At 35.9% G+C, this 22,692-nt stretch overlaps 2 protein-coding genes across 2 annotated transcripts in view; one reads left to right on the forward strand and one right to left on the reverse strand.

Annotated features, from left to right (window-relative positions):
- Positions 1-288: 288 nt before the first annotated feature.
- On the reverse strand, positions 289-6,052 carry YOD1 (YOD1 deubiquitinase). Its single transcript, XM_070941559.1, has 2 exons — positions 5,781-6,052; positions 289-4,547 (listed from the first exon to the last, which is right to left on the reverse strand). Exons 1-2 carry the CDS (start codon positions 5,986-5,988, stop codon positions 3,841-3,843), a joined length of 915 nt encoding a protein of 304 aa, XP_070797660.1. The 5' UTR covers positions 5,989-6,052; the 3' UTR covers positions 289-3,840.
- Positions 6,053-7,726: 1,674 nt separating this feature from the next.
- Positions 7,727-22,692, forward strand: part of PFKFB2 (6-phosphofructo-2-kinase/fructose-2,6-biphosphatase 2) — a 30,021-nt gene continuing 15,055 nt past the window's right edge. Inside the window, exons 1-8 of the mRNA XM_070939801.1 lie at positions 7,727-7,823; positions 11,537-11,662; positions 13,714-13,810; positions 18,016-18,082; positions 18,736-18,810; positions 19,908-19,964; positions 20,518-20,642; positions 21,882-22,089. Coding sequence (XP_070795902.1) covers positions 7,727-7,823; positions 11,537-11,662; positions 13,714-13,810; positions 18,016-18,082; positions 18,736-18,810; positions 19,908-19,964; positions 20,518-20,642; positions 21,882-22,089 — 852 coding nt within the window. The remainder of the gene's footprint in view (positions 7,824-11,536; positions 11,663-13,713; positions 13,811-18,015; positions 18,083-18,735; positions 18,811-19,907; positions 19,965-20,517; positions 20,643-21,881; positions 22,090-22,692) is intronic.

The raw sequence follows: 22,692 nt of genomic DNA on the forward strand, positions 1-22,692 counted from the left end.
AGTAATCCAAATCTGGTACCAAAATATACCATCTTCATACTTAAACAAAAGGAAATAATATTCTGTATTGTCCAAATTTACAAGATATCAGATAACCACCATTTAAATGAAACATGTCAAATTACATTTGTTTTTGTTTCTTTCTAAATCCACCAAGGATTTATTTTATATAAACATTTAGTTCTTGAATGTATTTCAGTGCAACTAATGATCTTTATATGTGTATGTGCGCATCTGTAGAGAAACATATTTATGACAATAGTTCAATAAAAACTAACTTGTGCTATATTTTAAAAATTAAAATATTTTAATTAAAAATTATAATACTGATGGTAAAATAGGAATACTTAAATTTTACTTATTAAAATAATCTGCTTGTGAACTAGTGTGATTTAAACCCATGTCTCCAGATAAACCTTAAAGCAAAAATGCAAAAAGTACACACTCTAAAATTAAAAATATTTAATAGAACACAATATACAAAATAAGCTTCCCTTAGCACCTTTGCTTAAATGAAATATAAACAGGTCAGTTTCTCATCACCTTTGATAAGTGCATGTAATCAATTCTACAGCAAACAAAATGAGATTAATACAGTATCTAGGTTTAACTGTAATCTCAGCCACTCTATGAACAAATATGATTTCTCCTCCCAAACCACAAGGTTTAAAGGCCTTAGTGTATTAATATATTCAAGTCTCGGAATACATCTTTTCTTCCTCTAAGTCTTATTAATTTCAATCATGTTTTTCCATGTAAATGTAGATATATGGCTACAGATTAAATGCTTAATATATTACACATCCATGTTTTGTATAAATTACACCCTATTTGTCAAACCATATTTGGCAACTGAGCCATACAAAATTCTTGAATAGGGTCATATTTGTCTGTGTGCGTGTCTCTGATAGAGAGAAGCAATCTCCAGTGTCTACTTATGTCCAAGTATATATGTACAGGATTTTAAGGTCAACTAACCTTATTTTAGACTTTAAAGAGATCAGTATCAATATTAATTGTAAAATGGTTTTATTTCCTATACTTTTTATTCTCATTATTTAAAGCAGAACTTTAAATTACTATAATATTCTTGTCTAATAGTCTTTTTGGCCAATAAAAGCATGCAGATTACTGAGTTTGGTAACATTTTCCTATACTGTAACAAGTAGAATTGCAGTTGTTTTGTTTAAGGCTTTTGGCAAAAGTACCACTTTATTAGTCTTAACTGAGTTATCCTTAATATCTCTAAACTAGCTAGTGTAGTTGTAACAGACTTTCCCGGAAGTCCACCACTTTGGGGCTTACTCTGAGCAGATGTGCATATCCCCTTTCTTAAAATCAACATTTAATTTAATTTAGTATTGTTTTCCATTTAAGACCTACAATTTAGTTACGTTATTTAACCCATTATATATGGGGAAATGAGTGATTGCAGATCTCTTTTGATGTTTCTAGATTGAGAACTTTTTCAGTATACAAGAGCAGAAACTAACTCAAAATATCTGATTCAAATACAAAAAAAGTCTTTAAGTTGTACTGTGTTAAGTGTTACAAGTCACTGAAAAAAACCTAAAATACCTTAAGTACAGCATGTCAGAATTGGTCAGTTACAAATTCACTCTTGATTTCTGAATTGATTAAAAAGTGCATTTTCACATTGACTGTCAGCACATTAAATTAGGTCCAAATCTTTAACTTCAGATCAGGAACTTCAAATCAAATCTGAATATTGACAAGTTACATAGCCTAGCCTGTACATAGCCTGTAATCTCATTCATTTAGCTTTCCTGACACACCTTTCCTGACACACCTGTAGTTTACAATACATCTTTAAAAAATAATTTTATTTTTTAAAGAACCAGATTTACTGCAAAGCAATATACCATTATAATCTTTCTTAAAAATATTTAAACTAATGTGCTACTGCAACATAGTTCTTACTTTTGGGGGGGGGGGGTCTGTTGTATGTGTAAGTTCAGGTAAATTGATGTTTAACTTCCCTATAGCTATCATTTTGTAAACTGGAGAAACCCTCCCTGGCAGCCATTTTGCAACTATATTCTTGGTTTTCAAGATTCCAAATATATCCATAAGCCCCACAAAGTTGCAAATCCTTGCACTAAAGCAAACTTCGTTGAGATATGAGACCCGGCCTATGCCTGATTGAAATTTTATAGGTCATGTTACATTAAAAATAAATGGAAAAAGCAATTAACCAAGCATTCATTTGGGACCTTAAAAAGGTACAAGTATATCTTTTGGTGCCAAGAAATATTAGATGTTTAGATCCAAATTACTCATTTCCTAATGCCTATTTCACTGACGGCAACTAAATTGCTAAACCACGTCCATTTTCTGATAATTTGAATTATTTCTAAGTCAGCATGCATTAAACCAGTTTTGATCACCACACATCATTACAATCTCACATTTTAATTTCCCCCTTTCTCTCAAATGCTAAAGCCTTTCCTTTTACTTGTAATTATTTACTTGTAAATTATTTTAATTCAGATAATCCCAATACATTTTCTACTGCCTACAAAAACCCTCAGATTAAGTATAATTTTTCTACCACATGCAAACCATATTATTCATAAAACATGTCTTATTAGCAAACAGCATTTGTGTTTATGTATGCAACACACACACACATGCTTATAAGGCTTACAATAGTGAATGAGTTTTTCAGTTAAGAGCTACAACAGTGAAAGAATGTGTGCACGGAAGTTATGTAACAAATCAGACCAGAGTGCAATGGTTTCCAACAGCCAACACTTTGTGATTTTGGATGCAGGTCACTAAGTTTTGTTTTTAATATGAAGCACCAGTCCAGTTGGCAATTACCTTTTCCTCCCTTCCTCTACCTCCAGTGTATCCACATCTGAAGGTTTTCTCTATGATATACTACTTTCAAAGAGAATAATTTGATTGTTATCAGGGACAGTGCAATACTTAGAAAAGTGGACAATTTGGAAACATACCACTCTGCCCTAAGGTTTGACATTAAATTTAACAATCTGATGTTATGAAACAGCTTCCCCTTGAAATATTATAGCTACAATATATTATTTATCCATATGATGAATACACTGATTCATATTGCTGGGTTTGTTACAATTTTGAAGGCCCTATTATTTATACACATTAACACCCCAACAGATTATACCTTTTAAAAAATATAATTAATGTATACTGGTATATTAGGCACTATGGAATTATCCAAATTTATTAGTAACTTTACTTTCTAACACTGCTGAAAATGTAACTCGCATTCCTTATTTTTATACACAGTTTTCCAAATCAGCAATTTCAAATAAGATAACTTTGGGATTACTGCTTTAAATTACAAAAACATACACATTTCACATGAACAAAACTGAGGTACAAGTAATTTTTTCAGATATGAATGGAACCAGCTTAACTATTTCATAGATTCCAGAATCAAAAATCCAGTACTGGAGCTGAAATTTTTATTTCATCTAAAGTCCTTGATGCAGGCCTAGCTAGCTACAGCAATGTATATATTCAGTTGTGTTAGAGAAATTCTTTCAGCAGCTGCTCAGATTCTTTTTCAAGAGTTGATACACCTGTTGGTATCAGTTGTTATCTCTAGTTCTTAGTTGTGCAAAAGAATACTCCAAGATAATTGGAAAATATGACACCACTGCATGCACTCTTGTAAACATTTTACACTATCAACTGCAACCCTGTGCATATCAGCCATAATTTAGGACTTTCAAACTTTGAACGAATCTGTAACATTACATATAGCTTATTTAATAATCTGGAGGCTTGTTCTGGATCAGTGACGTAGTAAACATGACCAACCTCACAAAAAATTCACACTTCTCCAAAGTTGGTGTGTCCCGTCTCCTTGGCATGTTCTCTGGCTTCCACTTGCCCTGTTAATCCTTTCTGACAAACCATACATCTCAATGTAAACCGATTTACATCAGTAAACTGTCTTTTTCTTCTGGCTTCATCTGCTAATTCCAAAGCCTGTGCAAGGACAATGTCATCAGTTGTGGAAAAAATTGTCTGGGGAGGAACGTCTGAGTTGGGAATTTTACGCTCAAGTGGATCATAGTGAATACCATCATAAATTAAAAGCACCCGTTTAGCATAGCCAGCATCTTCCCCAAAACGATCAATTCTGACTGTCTGGGTATCAACTACACAAATTTCACACTGATAGAATTTAGATAAAATAGAAACCTCAATTGCACCTCCCCATGTATCTTCTCTTCTGATCCAGTCACAGTATTCCTGATTACTTTTTCCTAGGACTGCCTCACTATAGGATTCCAAGTCACTTGCTACAATTTGGGCAATGAGATTTCTCATTTCTGGGGCACAGCCTGGTTCATAAACCCCACCTTCTACTACATAATATATGCTGGTAAAAAGACATGAGTTGTCAGCTGGAACCACCTTTCGGGCAAGCACAGGAACAGCTTCTCTAACTGAATTAGGAACAGTCCGCTTTGTAACTATAGATGAATCAGTCTTGGGCTTGGTTGCATCTTCTTCAACTATTAGAGTATCACCTGTCAAGAAAAAAAAATAGAACAAAGCAATAACATTATATTATGATTCTATCATGGTTCTTTCAGGTATCTCTCCTTCAGTATGTCATATGGCTATAATATTCCTATTGCTGCAGTGATTACTGTAATGATATGGAGTATTTCACTCATCAAAGAAAATACTATGAAGTTATTCATCATACGGTTGGAAGAGATCTTGGAGATTGGCTAGTCTAACATCTGCTCAAAATAGGGAGTCCTCATACTTGGAACTAGATATAAATCAGGTGCAATCATTAACATTAGAGATAGTTGGAGGCAAGCAATAAAAATGTCTTTATAAGGCTTTCCGAAGGAAGAAAAAAATCTAATGAGTGAATTCTTATATATTACTTCTGTAGCCAATAGAATAAAGAATATATCTTACAGAATTTTATAACACAAATTTCTTTACCAAACTCTACCTAGCCCATTTCACCAAGAAAAAAAATACCTGTGAATGAACAATTGAGTTAATCTGGACATATTTTCCATATAAAAAAATTCACATTCATTAGAAAGATGCAGGAGAGTACAAATTATAGCAATCTTGTTTCCCAAAGACAGGGAAGCTATGCTTCACACAGGAGCAAAATTGTGGAATATAATTGATGGGTGCTGCCAAATGTAGACAAATATAAGATGTCAAAACATTTGTGTCATGGCTTTGCAATTTCCTGTTATGACAAAGAGAAAATATCTTAAAGATAGCTTTCTTCTTGAGAAGCACATCTTTAAATATATCTATAAAAAAGAGGACTATTACCAAGCAGGAGAACTATTTTTCCTAGGAGAAAAGATATTCAATTTCAATTCTTACCAGCCATGAATCTGCATTCAATACATATCAACTGCATCCTAGCATAAACAACGAAGCCAGATTTCTACAAGCTAAAAGCGGCTTCTCCTCATTTCTATGCATTCAGCATTTTTCTTCCTTTTTTAACAATTATAAAGTCACCGTTCAATCCCATTCAGGATTGAATTCAGAAAACACCGAATTAAATGACCTGGACTGAAAAGATTTCGTCCCACAATTTTAACTGGAGAGCTGGTTCCTGGTTCGACTCCCAGAAAGCACAACAGCAGAGCAGGACTGGAAGCCACTTCCAGATCTCCCCCATTCTGTAGAGAGGCACCTCGTGATGGGAGGGGGGCGAGACCCAACGCTCACCGGGAACGGCCTAAGGGCCCGGGCAAGACCCTTCCGCTTACCCGAATGAATGCCCAGCTCTCCGAGGCGCTGCTCTACATCACTGAGGTCGAGGCACGAGGGGGGGAAGCCGAGCAGCAGGCGCTGGGCCTGGATGGGGACACCGGTGAGGGCAGCGATCACGGCCTGGAGTTCGTGTAGACGTGAATGCGCCGTGAGGCCGGGAAGCGGAAAGGACCCACTCCGCGCTTTACAACGCAGCCGCAACATGATCGCTGCCTGATCTGTAGCGATCCTGCCGTGGGCGGCCGGGCTTCATTTAACAGCCGCCCCCCCCCCCTCCCCGCCTCCCTGCAGCAAAAATGGCTGCAACTCCCGGCAGCCAGGCAACCCTCGTAGCCCTTCCCTTTGGGCTTCCTTATTGGTCGCTTCTACATCTTCCTGGCATGCACAATTGCCTGAGAGGCCAATCAGAATCGCGGGAGGACTCTCATCGGCAGGATCAGGATAAACATCCGTTCGTGGCGCTTTTTGTCAGTACGCTTGCGCAGAAAACTGACGCTAGTGCTGAGGGGGGTGTGACGCAACCCAGGCGCCGCCTTTGCTCGCCCACTTTCTTGAAGCGTTAACTTTTCGGTAGCTGCAGCTACCGCTGAGGCGCCTCTTTGCGCATGCGTAAAATTAAAGCCTCCTTCCAATGACTCTTAAAGTCTGGCGGCTGTAGGGACGTGTCGGTACATTTGTCTTGGCAACAGTACGGAAGTAATTCGCAATTGCCTCCTTCCGGAGTGTTTTCTTAACTTCCCCAGCTTAGTCGACCGCTTTGGATTTTTCTGGTGGCCTCCTTTCCAAAGGACAACGGAATAATTTCGCTTTGACTTTCGTTCTAAGCATTCAAACACACGACTTCGTGAATGGGAACACCTGTCCCCATCCACGGATTGCTTTTTGAGTTCAAACTAGGAAGCGAATATTACCAAAGGACGTCAAGTGTCGCATAGTGAATGAAAGCCAATACGTGACAAGCACATATACATACATGCATGCATGCATGCATGCATGCATACAACACACATACATACCTGGGTGTTTAAACCCTCTGCGAGGGGTAGGGAATTGGCTTCTTTCCGCATAGTGTTTCTCTTGGTAAAATACATTTGCAGTCTCCATTCATGCAGCCTCGAATACAGGTATGAATCCGGTTCCCATTGACCTAGAAATTTTTCTCTCTTTTCTGAGTTCCTTTGCGTCACTTGTCTTGGCGTATCCGGCATTGTTCTGCTTGGCCTTCACGCCGCTTGGCATAGCCGCATCTCCGAAGAATTGCCACTCTCTGCCCGCCCACCGCCTGGGAGGGAACAAGGTCACCTGCGCCCGGGTACCTGGCCGTGGCTTGGCTGCGCTCCCGGGAAGGTTCTCTTGCGGACTGGATCTGCTCCGCTCGCCCGTCCGCCCAAGACTTTGGCCTTGCTGTCCCCGGCGCGGGCGTGCTGAATTTCGCAGGTATGCCTGCAGGGACCGGGAGAAAGGACCGGAGACGGAGTGACCGAAGAGTGGGCGGCGATCTCGATCAGTAGTCGCGTGGCATCTCCGCCGCGGTCCTTCGTGCCGAGTTTGAAGGAGGATTCCTACCGGGGAGAATAAGGCTGTAAACGAAGATGTAGGGCATCGTTATTCCTTCCCTTTGAGGACTACGTTCTTCGTATTTAATTTTTTCCCCCTTCATATTTACATTCATGCAGGATTATGTTTTGCCTTGTGGGAAAATTATAATTATTAGAAGATTCTCTCTTGTGTTGACCTTGACTAAGAACTTTTATGTAGGTTCTTTTTCTGGAGGAGGGTGGGGATCCCAGCAAGAAGGAACCTCATAGAGTAGACTATGCCTATTATTTCTTTTCTCTCTAGAAAATAATTTCACACTTCACAACCTCTTTTTTTTAACCCCTTGAGTGTCCTTAGAAGGAATTTGGTGATCCAAAACTGAGGAATTGTGTGCCTTGCAGCAATGTCAGCAGATGCTGTTGCCATCCCAGACAACATAAATGGTAACAGTTACAGCCAAGAAAGCAAGCCTTCAAATAGAGTTTCGGAGAAGAAATGTTGTGAGTATTTGTGATTGCTTTGTGATATTTTTTGGAAGAGAGAAAAATTCAGTTAGGATCATTTTGATCCCAGTCTTGAACAGAGGGGTGATTTCTTTTTTGAGGCAAAACTATTGATATCTGGAGACTAAGCTACTTGGCATATTTAAATCCTGGTTCAGTACCCAAAAGCTTTGATCTCAAGGTTTTCCATTTTACAAAATGCTTGTGCAAAATAAAGGTTTGCTGTCTTAAAAGTGGGAGATCCTGGTTTGAATCCACATATAGGTTGGGGCTCCCATTCAGTGATGTTCAAGATAATCATTCATTTAAGATCATTTAATCTAAGAATGAAAAACATGATAGGTGAGATAAGACTCATGTAGGCTTCTGGGTGGAGAGCCAGTTTGGTATAGTGGTTAAGGCACCAGGCTAAAAATCAGGAGACCATGAGTTGTAGTCCTGCCTTAGATCTAGAATGAATCAACTGGGTGACTTTCAGACGGTCATTCTCACTGAACCCTAGGGAGCAGGTAATGGCAAACCACTTCTGGAAAAAAACTTGCCAAGAAAACTGCAGGGACTATTGCAGGCAGTCTTCAGAAGTCAAAAACTGACTCAAGGCAGCACACATTGACAGGCTACTTGGGTATGCCATGAAAGAAGGAGATGCTACTAGGTTAATGGTAAACTTACTAGTACCATTTTGAAGGAATAGCGAAGTGGAAACAGAATGGAAAATATTTACTTTTGCAGCTGCATGTCTGTGGAAGTAGTTCCTCCCCACTTTGAAGAGTTGTGTTCCTTTAGAATGTTTGACAAAGGCTTTTTAATATGCTGTGGAATTTAAGTATCCAGGAGATTTTTAATGATTGTGACAAATGCACAATATTTTGATGAAAAAAATATGAATAGCCTCAGTTTTAGGATATTTTAATGTAGATTTTTCAGGATTTTAATATATTTCAATTGCAAAAAAATTCAGTTGGAAAAAGCTAGGGAAGAAGTAATGTGCTTGATGCAGATAAGTCATGCTGATTTATTAAACAGTTTATTAAACCCAGCTAATGTCAGGCAGGATGTCTTCAGTTAACTATCTTGTAAACCAAATGCATAGCTGTCTTGCAATTAGATGAAATGCTCACATCACTTATTGGTAGATTTTTTTTCTGTGTTTTGGGATGTTTTTACTTTATATATCAGTAGTTGGAAATAGTTTTACTAGTTTTATTTTTGCTAGGAGAGCAATTGTTTAACTAAGTTATATCTTGGATGTTCTTTCTCAAAGAATTTAAATGCCCCTGACATGTTTTACTTCAAGAATCCTACCTTATTTGACATTTGAGTAGCAAAACAATATGGAGAATGACTGCCTGGTTTCTTTTACTTGGGCTGTGTTTGATCTTCTCTCCTTGGTTACAGCACTTCCAATAGTGAAAATATATGTTCATTTCTCTAGCACCAGTAAAATAAATGCCTTCCTCTCTCCCTCCAAAATAAGTAATTTTTTGCTTTTCCTATTTTCTGATTACAAGTGAAATAGATTAGGATAAGGACCTTTATTCTCCTTTTGCTTCTTTCACCTTCTTTCTTTTCCCTATTCATCAGCTTCCAAATCTACTTACAATCTAGAACTTGTCTTTCATTTTGACTTTTAAGGGAAGAGATTTATTTCTTTTGGGGAATATAATATAATTCTTAATTACAACTGCTTGTATTGTGTCCTGCTGCACAATATCTGTTATGTTGCACTTCACTATGAATATCATATCTGCTGGTGAATATCATATCTTTTTTGTGAGAGTTGGCTTTTATTGTTACTTTTTAGTATTTTGAAGGCTGAAATTAGAAACAACATTTCATTTTTCAACAAAGCATCCATTTCAGCTAAATTGTATTCCTCTTTTTCAATTGGTTACTGATGGCTAGATAGTCTCCTATTGTCTTTAATATTTTACAATTGTAACATTAAAGCTAAATTTGGTTCATCCAAATCCTCCAAATAAGCCTTCAATAAATCTGTTTTTTTCTGACAGTTCTTTGCTCATTTTATTAGCCCGCTATTTTTTTTTTTTTTTTACACCAGAGATAGGGAAGTTATTTTGCTGAACATGAGTGAAAGGAAGACAAATTTCCAAACAAGATTTCCTTTCTTGAAACTTTCATTCTGGTTTTTATGAAGCTCAATATTACAGTCCAATGTCTTTAAACTTGGGGAAAATGTTGCTAGGGCAAATAATTGCTATTTAGAAAAGAATTTATAAAATGAACAAGCTTACAGGCAACATCTTATTTTGAGAGGCCAGTTGAACTTTAGAAACCAGTAAAGCAGCTTTAGATTTTAGCCAGAAATGGATTTAATCATATTATCTCTGTAAAATATCAGCACCCATGTGATTTAGTTTCCCCTGAACTTCAGCAAGAATGGGCAATCCAGTTTTTGACTCAGTCTCAGCAAATTATCAGTTTAGATTTCTAGCAAGCTTGTTGGGCTGCAAAAAGAGGGGATTTGGCAGTGGAAGGATTAAAAAAAAGAGATGTCGGAGAATGTCTGACCCTATGCAATAATATATATCTATACATGTCATACAGTTTTGCATTATATTACTCAGTGGAGCCTGCAATGTTTGGAAAAATATCAATAAAGTGTGTCTGTTGCATATCTGTAATCATGATCCCTACTCTACTGGGCATAACAAAGTACATACTGAAAGTCGCAAGTATCTTTTACATATGCACATACCATCACATTACTCCATTTTGGGTTAAGCAACATTATGCAAAGCACAGTAAAGGATAAGAAATAAAAATCGAGAAAATTTAAACAATTTTCCATCAACACCATCAATTATCTCTCTCCATGTTTTTATGAATGTGTAAACCATTTTTTTTTAAAAAAAAGTCCCTGTGAATTTTACACCACTAGTCATTGCGAACTCTAGGGGGTGGTACTCATCTCTGTTTCAAAGGCCATTGAGCCAGTACTGTCCAAAGATTTTCCATGGTCATGTGGCCAGCATGACATCACAGAGTGCTGCTATCTTCCCTCCCAAAGTGGTAACTACTTACCTATTCACATTTGCATGCTTTCAAACTACTGGATTGGCAAGAGCTAGGGTGAGGACAGGAGTTCACCATGTTGCACAGTGCTCAGGTCTTGACTCTGGACTGTTGGCTTTCCAATTGACAAGCCAAGCCCAGTGTCTTAACCACAGCCATCACACCGCCCTATAAACCAAATAGCATATCTTTTATTTTATTCATTTATTAATCACATTTTTAAGGCCACCATCTCACAAAAAATGACTCTGAGTAACATACAACAGTGTCTTAATATAAATTATATATTTCTCTAAGGGACCTGTAATAAAAGTTGGTTTATCATCAACCCAAGGGAAATAAAATATTAGTTCAGTTTTCCATATTTATATTTTCAGGAGGTATGTTATCCTTTTCCACTCAAGTTTGAAAAACATTTTTCTTTAATTGGAAAATATTTTAAGGAAAAATATTATATCCAATTTGAAGCCCTTCATGGTTGGCTATTTTTATTTGGCCAGCCACATTCATTAACAACCACTGGAGTCCATAATGCCACAATCTACTGATTGATTCTGGGAAAGGAACATAATATCCTGAAGTATGGACAGAAAATTGAATGTGAACATTTTCAAGGATGTTTTTTATTTTTCATCTTTTCGAAACTTTTGATTTGCTTCTCCCTTTTTTTATAGCATGGGCCTCTTATATGACTAACTCACCAACTCTGATTGTAATGATTGGTCTTCCTGCACGAGGCAAGACTTATGTATCCAAGAAATTAACTCGCTACCTCAACTGGATTGGAGTGCCTACAAAAGGTTCCTGTTACTCTTGTCATTTATAATATATTGATTGAATGAGTTTAAAAAATCTGATTCTATATTTATTATGCATCTGGATAAGCTATATATCTATAGCAGTGTTTCTCAACCTCAGCGCTGCTAGCTGGGGGATTCTGGGAGTTGAAGTCCACCCATCTTCAAGCTACCAAAGTTGAGAAACACTGATCTATAGGAAGCTGACAAAGCAGCTGGTCCAAAAGTTAGAGAAATGCAATCTTGGTTGATTGAATGTAATTAAAAGCTATTATCCATTGAGCTTTATCCAGGATAAATTGTTGATTATTCTGAACTGCTTTTTTTGGCAACAATGAAACTGTTTTAGCACCAGCCAAGAAGTTTTAATTAATATTACTCAAAAGTGCAATTTTAGCAGATATCTTTTTTCCCCCCTCAATGTATCCCTTAAGGTATTCTTTGAAAACTGAGGACAGCATGTGTCCTTGTCAGTTTCTCATCTGGAATATATAATTATTAATAAGACTAATTTGCTTATTTTTCATAAGCATACAACAAACACAATATGAATTATGTTCAGATAATGTAGCATTAGTTATTTTAGTAGATGATGTATTAATCTTGTTCACCAAATATAGTTCTAGAAAAAAAGGGAAGAGAAGATATAAATAATTAGCAGTTAGATACCAAATTGATTCTTATTTTATAGTCATTGGCCTTTAATTTAAGATGAATAATGCACATTTCATTCACTGCAGGATATAGTAAGGTTTTTCAGATTTTGTTGCTTAATTGGAATCTTGCAGATTCCAATTGACAGGATAGGTAAGTTTTTCATATAAAATGAGCTATAATTTAAAGCACACTTTTTATCAGAATTATATTTTAAAATATAGCACATTTTAGGAATCAAGCTAAACATTTTTATTTTCTCCTCTTGTAATCAAACAACTTTAAATACTGAATTTTTCCAGCATCATGCCGTTTACAGTGAGGGTTGAGTCATCACTCTGTCCATTTTGTTAATGGGGAACTGAAACTGAGATGTTCACAAAAATTCATACTGCAGAGACAAGAGGTAGAAATTAGAGGAAGAAAGACTACAAATGTTTGTATTAACAATAGAGATGGTTTATAACTACAATAATAATTAACAAAAATGTAAATAAGCCAATATAAAAAGAAACTTACTTAAAATTATTTGGTTATATTATTACTATTATTCTCAGACATGTGTTACATTATTATTACTGTTATTAGTTCATGTGTTAATATTTATTACTATTTTCTATTTGGCCTTTTTTTCCCCTTGTAAATGGTATACCCTGACAATATACCTGTACTCAAAAATCTTTATGACTAAAATTATATATATATAATTCATACTATAGGTAGTCCTCAACTTATGACCACAATTGAGCCCCAATTTTTTGTTTCTAAGTGAGACAGTTGTTAAGTGAGTTTTGCCCCATTTTATGACCTTTCTTGCTGCATTTTTAAGCGAATCATTGCAGTCGTTAAGTCAGTAGCGTGGCTGTTAAGTGAATCTGGTTCCCATTGGCTTTGCTTGGGATCACATGACCCTGAGACACTGCAACCATCCTAAATAGTTGCCAAGCATCTGAATTTTGATCATGTGACCATGGGGATGTTGCAGCAGTCGTAAATGTGAAAAATAGTCATAAGTCACTTTTTTCAGTGCTGTTGTAACTTTGAATGGTCACTAAATGAACTGTTGTAAATTGATAATTTGTATTTTATGGCTGAGGACCCGCAGTGAATTAGTGAGAATATAAATCAAGGTTTCCAATTCCAATATTAATGCTTGCACAAGTTAAGTAATATGATAACTTTTTATTATCAGTATAAATTCCAATTAAATCAATGATATCTAAATGGGAAAAATTATACTTATAGTGCAGACATTAGCTTAATGCATATAGTTATTAAAATATATGTATTTTATTGGTACAATATAGTACATTGAACAAGTTGTGTAATGAATATATTTGCTCAATTAGATAATACTTACTATGAAACATTACTAACTAAATTTCATGATTTTTAAAAAGTTTTTAATTTAGGGGTTTATCGTCGTGAAGCAGTTAGATCATATAAATCATATGATTTCTTCAGACACGATAATGAAGAAGCCATGAGGATTAGAAAGTAAGTTAACATTAACTACATGTTAAGTGTTTGCTAAATAATAAATATGCTTGAACCAATTCATATTGCTAATTATAGAATTCACTAAGATAATTTGAAAATTTGATGAAGATGCTCACTTTCTTAAATACTGAATATTATAGTAATCAGTGATAGGATTGCGCAATGATTATAATTTACAATCACAGTAATTACAATCACTCCATGCATACATGGAAACATATGACTGATTTCTCCCTAATTACTTGTATAAGGACCATTTTCTATATTATTCATGTTGTTTTGTATTTTGTTATGGATTGTGCACCAGTAGAGGCTAAATCAATTTCGTTGTATATATGGACAATGATAATAAAGGTTAAAACATAACATTTCTAAATCTTTGAATTTTTTTTTTGGGGGGGGGGAAGAAGTAAAGGGATTAAAAGAAAAAAGATTCCTAAAATAAGAGATAAAATAAAAATATTTCAGCGAAGAGAAGAAAAGTTTCAAACATTGCTGAAATCATTAATAAAAAAAGTCTCATCATTCCAATGTAAAATATATTTCTTTACTCTGCTTCTAATTTAGTGCTTCCAACTAACAATAAACTTTTCTAGCACTATTTCTATTTATTTATACTTAGTTATATATCCTATGTTATTTTGTTAGCATGGAATTTCAAGGCTGTTTAGTTATGAAACAAATTCCCAGGAGAATTTTTTTTTATTTATTTTCAATTATTTATATGCTGGGTATTTGAGTTATTCTAGATGGCTTATAGCAATGGGCCAAAAACAGTTAACTTCTCTGTGGAGCTTTTAATGGATGTGGAAGGGGTTTAGGAGATACGGATTTGCTTGATTGTCTTAATGAACCATGGAGTCTTTTAAAAACTGCTGAAGGTTTATGTGGAATTGTATATTAAAATGTTATTAATAAATCAGATACCAATCTGAATAGTATTATTTATTACTTAGTTTTATGATTTATTATTTAGTTTCTTGATTTATTATTTAGAATCAGAAAATATATTTATCATTTTAGGACACTACAGTCCAGGTAATTCTTGACTTAACAATTGTTCATTTAATGGTAGTTTGAAGTTATGATGGCTTTGGAAAAAGTGATTTACAACCTGTCCTCAAAGTTACGATAGTTGTGCCACCCCTACATTCGCATAACTGGACTTGCCAACTGACTCACATTTATAACTGTTGCAGCATTTTAGGATCAAGTGATTGTGATTTGTGATCTTCCCAGAAAACTTTCAATAAGCAAGGTCAATTGGGAAAGCCAGATTTGCTTAATGATTGTGTGACTCACTTAACAACCAAGTGTTTCATTTAACAGCTGCAGTAAAAATGGTAATCAAATTGGGTCCAGTCCAGTCACATGATGACTCTGTTAACTACTGCATCACTCAGCGACCAAAATTCTGGCCCCAATTTTGAAATATGTTGAGGAATATCTGTAGTGCAAAGGTTGAGAACTTCTGGGTTAAATTTGAGCCTTACTCAGGAAAACCTGGATCTTAGTTGTCCCAAAGGTGCTTTTTTCAAGAGGCAACTGGACTTTCTAGTTTTTCTTTGAAGATGTTTTGCTTCTCATCCAGCTGAAGAAGCTTCTTGGATGAGAAGCGAGACGTCTTCAGAGAAAAACCAGAAAGTTGAGGTGCCTCATGAAAAAAAGCACCTTTGGGACAACCATGACCTGAATGACTGAGAATCTCCATAGACTGGATCTTAGTTGTTTTGGGAGTAGCTCTTCAAATTAACAAGCAACCATGCTTCAACAATATGATAGCAACACAGATAAAGTCACACACTGTATTCTTCATTTTAGTGTTTCCTCTGGGGAAGTCCTTCAGCCTCACAATTCAGAAATGAATAGGATCTATTGCTAATAGGGCCAAGAAAAAAGAGAAAGGAGGAGATGCATCTGACATAGCACTTAATATTTCAAATACTTCAATGGATCAATATTTTTTATTTATGACAGAACTTGAGAAGTGAACTTAAGACTTGTATCTCACTTAAGATATAAGGACAGTTTGTTGTTGATTTCAAAACAAAAAACAGTGGAGAGAAAAAATACATAGTCTTAGACTGCAGCAAGAAGTGGGATGGGAAGAGTTCTAAGGAACATTTTCCTCACAGGCTTTTCACATTCTTAAAAGCTCTGTGCTTGCTGGTAACTTTTAGATACAGAAATCTGCAAGCATTGCAATATATCCAATTACTGTACAGCACAGACCAGCAGAAACTTGGGTGTGTTACAAAACATCCTGTTTCAGCAAAGAGAGAAGCAAGAGTGTGTGTGGTAATATGGAAAGCCAAAATGAAAAGTTTTCTGTAGTTTCTTTTGGGTTGTGCAGTTTCAAGCCAAGTGGGACCACTAGACCTGATTCAAACCACTACCATAAATCAACATCTCCTAAACAGTTTAGGCCAGAAATGATGAGCTCGTGTATTTCTAGAGGCTGGTGCTTGCTGCAGAAAAAGAATGGTTGATTTAAACTGAATTAAACTGAAATGTTTATCACAGCATAACCTTCCATGGACCATAGTCTTCTCTTGTTGTGTATTATGCTGAGATATTTGTTGGGTATGTCACAGACTATGTTAGGGAATTATTTAAGCTTGCTTTGTACGAAGAAATCTTAATTTGTCTTTAATTCTTTGGAGGTAGTGTTAAACCTAACACATAGGACACTGGAGGTTTTCTCGTCCAACCCTCTGCTCAGACAGGAGAACCTATACCATCTTGAACAAATTGATGTCCAATCTCTTCTTAAAAACCTCCTAGTGATGGAGCACCCACAATTTCTGGAAGAAATCCATTCCACTAATCAGTTGTTCTCACTGCCAGGAAATGTGACAGTTTCTGTTTGTGTGACAGAATAATGGTAACACACACACACACACACACACACACACACACACACACACAGAGGGAGAGAGAGAGAGATGGCATAGTTGGCATCTTCAAAGTGCAAAATTCAGATAGTAATAAATTCTTTTCTTCAACTGAAAAATAGGCAGTCTCAAATGCTTTGGGCTTTAGCCTGCAGACCAAAGTAAGTCCTTCCTCCTCCTTGAACATCTGACTCTCATCCAGTTGTTAGCCATAGTTGTTCTTCAACTGTGTCACTAGATTTGTCTGCATGTGGCCTCTTGTCTTCAAAAATGAAGGGCCATCCAAGGGCAAAATAATGGAGCTTTCCACTTACTTTTATCTCTTTGAAGGAAACTGGGAATCAAAGAGGAAATGAATGATGTCAAGGGATGTGGTTTCTAAGGAGTGGTCTTTCTATTTCAAAGTCCTACCCTTGTTGTCAGCATAGCTGATTAATACCTATTTTGTTTATTTAATTTGTATCCCGCCTTTATTATTTTTACAAATAACCTAAGGCAGCAAACATATCCAACACACTTTTCTCCTCCTATTTTCTTTACAACCACAACCCTGTGAGGTGAGTCGGGCAGAGAGAGTGTGACTGGCCCAAGGCCTCCCAGCTGGCTAAAGCAGGACTAGAACTCACAGTCTCCCAGTTTCTAGCCTAGTGCCTTAATCACTAACCAAACTGGCTCTCTTTAATATCTTTATTAGAAGCAACCACAATGTCAGAGAAAGACTTCTCCTATATTCATTAATCACATCTTATAAAATCAGCTGCTCCTAAACATAGCATCTGGCATGTTTCACATTGTCCTGCTGATGCTGATAGATTGTGTAGATTTTTAAAACTTGCAGATATGCGTATGATATTTTGGTTAATCCTATCACTCAGCCTATTTTTTGCTTATTCATTGTTAGGTATTTTTAATATTAAGCATAGCTTAATTTGGTTTTTTTCCTCACAATTTATATACAATACTTTTAGATTACCAATTGCTTACTTCCACCACTAGATGGCCTAAATTCTTTTCTTTGCTGTTCATGGTTAAGTTTTTTTCATGTCCATGGTGAATGGTCTTTAAATTGTGAATTAGACAGCTTAAAAATTTAATTGACCCTATTTGTGTTTTGTCAGGGTTACCTGAATCTTAACTTCAATAGTGTTGTGCATGAGCAAGATAAAATTATAACAATGAAACTGATTGATTACTTTGGATGATTTGAGTTCTCATTAAATTATCCTTTCCTTCCTTCCTTCCTTCCTTCCTTCCTTCCTTCCTTCCTTCCTTCCTCCCTTCCTCCCTCCCTCCCTCCCTTTTTTTCAGACAATGTGCCTTGGTGGCCCTTGAAGATGTGAAAGTTTATCTCATGGAAGAGTCTGGCCAGATTGCTGTAAGTGCACACCTGATCATTGGGACATGCTGCAAGGATGGGAAGCTGGATTTCCAGATGCTGTTAAATTACAACTCCCAGCACCCTCAACTTTGGCTTCTCTGGCTGATTTATAATTCAGTATCATCTGAAGGATCCAGATGAGATGCTCAGAGCGCTAAACCTAATTTTTTAAAAGTATTGGCCAGACATCAGCCATGGCTTTGCTGGGATGGTAAGACTGGAACAGTCCAGGTGTGTCAGATCTTGAAGCCAGACTTAATTGTGGAATTCTTTCTCCTTGCAGGCTGGCAGATAGTCCTCAGTTTATGACTGCAATTGGAACCAGAACTTCTATCACTAATTAATGCAATTATTATATGAGTTGCACTTGATTTTATGGCCTTTTCTGTGCAGTTGTTAAACGAATCACCATATTGGTTTTGTGAATCCAGCTTCCCATATTGACTTTGCTTGTCAGAAATCCCCTGTGAAGATCCCAAATGCCAATCATACACACCCCAGGATGCTGCAAATTTCATAAATACATGCTAGTTGTCAAATGTCTAAATTTTAATCTTGTAACCATGAGGATCTGGGATGGTCATAAGTGCAGGGACAGATTATATGTCACTTCCAACATGACCCATCTCTCTTTTCTGCTTTTTGTTCAGGTCTTTGATGCAACCAACACAACACGAGAAAGACGGGATATGATTTTAGCTTTTGCCAAAGAAAATTCTTTTAAGGTGATTATTTTGTTGCAAAATGTCTATGGAGATTCTCAGTCATCCAGGTCATGGTTGTCCCAAAAGTGCTTTTGTCCAAAAAGCAATTGGACTTTCTTTTTTCCTTGAAGACATTTCACTTCTTATCCAAGAAGCTTCTTCAGAGATGAAGAGGAAAAAAGCTCTTTTGGGATATTTTGTTGCAACTTTGTTCTAGTATAAAGTCAAAGACAAATGCAAATGGCAATCAAATGATTCCAGGATGCTGCAAATGGACATTTGTCTTTTGCTTTAACTTTGATTTGCCAAATGAAAAGGTACTTTTGCCATAGGCAATCTTATGTACCCATTTATGGATTTCTGAAAATAAACAAACTTTGTTACTTCTACAAAATAAATAAGTACTTTAGCTTCATCAACCTTTTTTCTATTCACCTGACTTTATGTCCAGCATTCAGTCATATTTGACAAAGTAGCTAAGACAAATTCCAGCAGTAAATTGACCAGTCTTTTCCAAAACACAAGCTGTGATATACCTCTGAGTCAGCAAGCAACCCTAAATTGATCATACAGGAATTTTTGTAAATATATTCCAAATATATTGCTGTGTATTTTTAATGGCTGATTATTGACAGGTTAAATATGCAGATGATGAAATGATGCATTTTGGGATCGTATAGTTGTTTGGATTTTTATCACATTTTCAAAAGATCCATTTGGTCATATCTTGTTAGTTGAAAATCCTCACCTTCTAGTCAAAGGTGAACTTTGGTTCAGTTTCAAAAATCCTTAGAAGCAACCAGTTCATACAATCTGTCCCTTTTCTTGCAGTCTGCAAGATGGAACAGAGAGAAATGAGGATGAAAGAGAAATGAGAGAAAAGAGAAAGAGAGAGACAGAGACACAGAGAGAAAGAGGATAGTACTATAAAGATAGGACACCACCCATTTGTGGTCTGGTTCCACTCACTGTTTTCTTTGACCTCCCACATCTTGGTATGCAATGCAGCCATGAACAAATTATTTCTGCAGAAAGACAGTTCTTGACAAAACAAAATTCTTATCCTGGATCCAGAATTTTTGTATTTTACAAAATAAAATTCATTTTTTCTTTTGTAGGTTTTTTTTGTGGAGTCTGTCTGTGATGATCCGGAAGTCATTGCTGCCAATATATTGGTTAGTGTTTTACATTCTCTAGCTTTGTTTTGCTTGGTCATTCCTGCTGAAGAAAGACTTAGCATCATTGGAGCATGTTTAAGCTTAGGCTCTATAGCCAGAGTTAGAAGGCTTAAAATACCATTGACTCAGTTAAATAGAGAATATTAAAGCAGGTAATGCTTTCCCAAGTATTGGTGCAATACTTTTAAAACTATATTCATTAGATGAATTTATAAGATAAATAGATGTTAAGATTAAAAAAAAGGTTTCTTAAAATTATTCGGGAATCTGCAAAAACAATATCTAGTTACATGAAACAAAATCAACATTTGGAAACTGGTTATTAATCATGGAGGGCATACCTGTGCTTTGGAATCGGTGCATTTTTTTAAAAAATCATCTCTATTCCAAAATGGTCAATACTTTGTTAGAAGATAATATTTATTAAAAGTAGTTTATTAAAAGTAGAGCTTAAGATTGTTATCACCACTGTTTATTTCTTTATGTGTATACAAAGTTTTTGTATAGAGTGAGTTTATCTTTCAAAGAGTTTATTTTTTGGTTGCATCAGGATGTTAAAGTCTCCAGTCCAGATTATCCAGAAAGAAACCGAGAGAATGTGATGGAAGATTTTCTGAAGAGAATAGAATGTTATAAAGTCACCTATCAACCCCTTGATCCAGTTGATTATGACAAGTAAGATGCACAGCAAAGGAATCATGGGGATTCTTGATCATAGACTTGGATCCAGGACACACCAACGGAAGACCAGGCAGAGGTGACTTTTCTGAAGACCTTCCCTGAAAAGCCTCTTCCTGAATAGGTTTGGGCTGTGACAGGGGAAGATAAGGTCTTCCTTATAAACTTGATGAAATTCAAATGGAGGATTATTCTGGGATCACAATACTCCGCCCAGTTTTTCAGTTACATTTGTTCCGTTCTAAACTCCCTGTGCCTTAATCCACCACAAAAGAATGCTTCACCATTCCAAACTTCAGGAGAGACTGATCAGTGAGGTTGCCAGAGGAAAAAGAGTTGAAAAGTCACCTTCTACCGTACCTCATTCCATTGATACTTCTCTGGATCATGGTTACTGCATGTGTTTGGAGTAGAAATGGAGTGGAAGAACAGATGGGAGGAAATTATGATTTCTGGAAACATATTGTAGAAAATAGTGGAGAATTCAGAGATTTTACTTATTAAGAACAGAAAGAATTTCTAGTATAAGAATCAGGTTTTGTAACATCTATTTTGGTTTGGGACTGGAGCAAGAATCACTTCTCCTTTTTAGCAATATTTAGAAATAGTTTTAAACACATTGAAATATTTTTAATAATTAGTATACTTTAAAAAGTATCTCAGCAATCAGAGATACTTTTTGTATGTCTGAAAATACTTGCTAAATACTTCCTCATGATTTCATAGAAATAAGCTTTTAACTTTCCGCTTTTCAATATCTTTTTACTACTATCTTGCCACTTCTCATTCATATCTATTGCTTTGGGATAGTGGTGAGTGAGTGAGTGTGTGTGTGTGTGTGTGTGTGTGTGTGTGTGTGTGTGTGAGAGAGAGAGAGAGAGAGAGAGAGAGATTATCTGCACTTTAGATTTGATCTCCAAAAGGTACTGTATTTTTTCTTACAATCACACTACATTCTGCGGCTATTGTGCAAGTCCAATGCTTGCACAATAGGTACTATATTCATCCTCCAGCATCTCTGAAACATCTTTTGGAGACTGAATCCTAAATACTGCCCAGATCTAATATATAATTAGAAACTAGTTCTCATATTAAAATAACCAAGTTCATCTATTTTATGCATCAGCCTTTTACCTTTCTTTTTGTGGTGTACTCTCCCTTAGTTACAAAAACGGACATTAAATAATTGTGTGATGGCTTGATACCTAATGATTTCTGGTATATTTTTAATTACAGAGACCTTTCTTTCATTAAAGTTATCAATGTTGGGCAGCGCTTTCTGGTCAACCGGGTCCAAGACTACATCCAAAGTAAAATTGTCTATTATCTCATGAATATTCACATTCAGCCACGCACAATCTATCTCTGTAGACATGGAGAAAGTGAATGCAACCTTATTAAAAAGATAGGTGGAGATTCGGGCCTGTCAACACGTGGGAAGCAGGTATGATCTAATTCACAGGAAGTTTGCATATTTTGTAGGGTACTGCAGTGTTTCGGATTCAAGGCAAAAAGGCAGTCAGAGCACACACATTTTAGTTGTCAGCAACTCCTTAAACATAACATGTTTTATGCACTCACATTGCTTTAATGAATTACAAACAGGAGCTATATGAATTTGCATACTAACAGCTAAATTAAGACAGATTTTCTGCCCACATTTACTTTCATTTCAGCTGAAGACCAGAAATACATACTCAAAACAACAAATATTACATTCTAAATTTACAAGTTTTTCCTGGAAGAATAGTTCAATTTATTGTAGTAAATAGTATTCTGAGAATACCCATAGACATCATCACTTTACATCATTAAAAAACATTTAAAAAGATACAAATGCGTATTAAATAAATTGAATGGAATAAAAAATAGAAGATTTCTTTAGCATTTATACCTCAAATTTCCTCTGTGATATCCTCTAGCCTTAGTCATTTTACCGTAAAAGATTGTGATTACTCAAAGTAACCCACTCGTTGGTATATTACTGGTAAACTTCTAGTATAAATCAGAATTCATAGTAATCACAGAAACTCTGCAAGTTTCTTGC

Source organism: Pituophis catenifer, unplaced genomic scaffold (genome assembly GCF_029215685.1).
Source record: "Pituophis catenifer annectens isolate HBS135680 unplaced genomic scaffold, rPitCat1.0.hap2 SCAF_3, whole genome shotgun sequence".
In the NCBI taxonomy this organism is placed as follows: domain Eukaryota; kingdom Metazoa; phylum Chordata; class Lepidosauria; order Squamata; family Colubridae; genus Pituophis; species Pituophis catenifer.

Excerpts from the sequence above, each read along its gene's own strand:
- YOD1 (XM_070941559.1), bottom strand. The coding sequence starts at position 5,988 with ATGTTGCGGCTGCGTTGTAAAGCGCGGAGTGGGTCCTTTCCGCTTCCC. Across the intron at positions 4,548-5,780 it reads AGAGCTGGGCATTCATTCGG|GTGATACTCTAATAGTTGAA; the intron begins GTAAGCGGAAGG and ends TTTTCTTGACAG.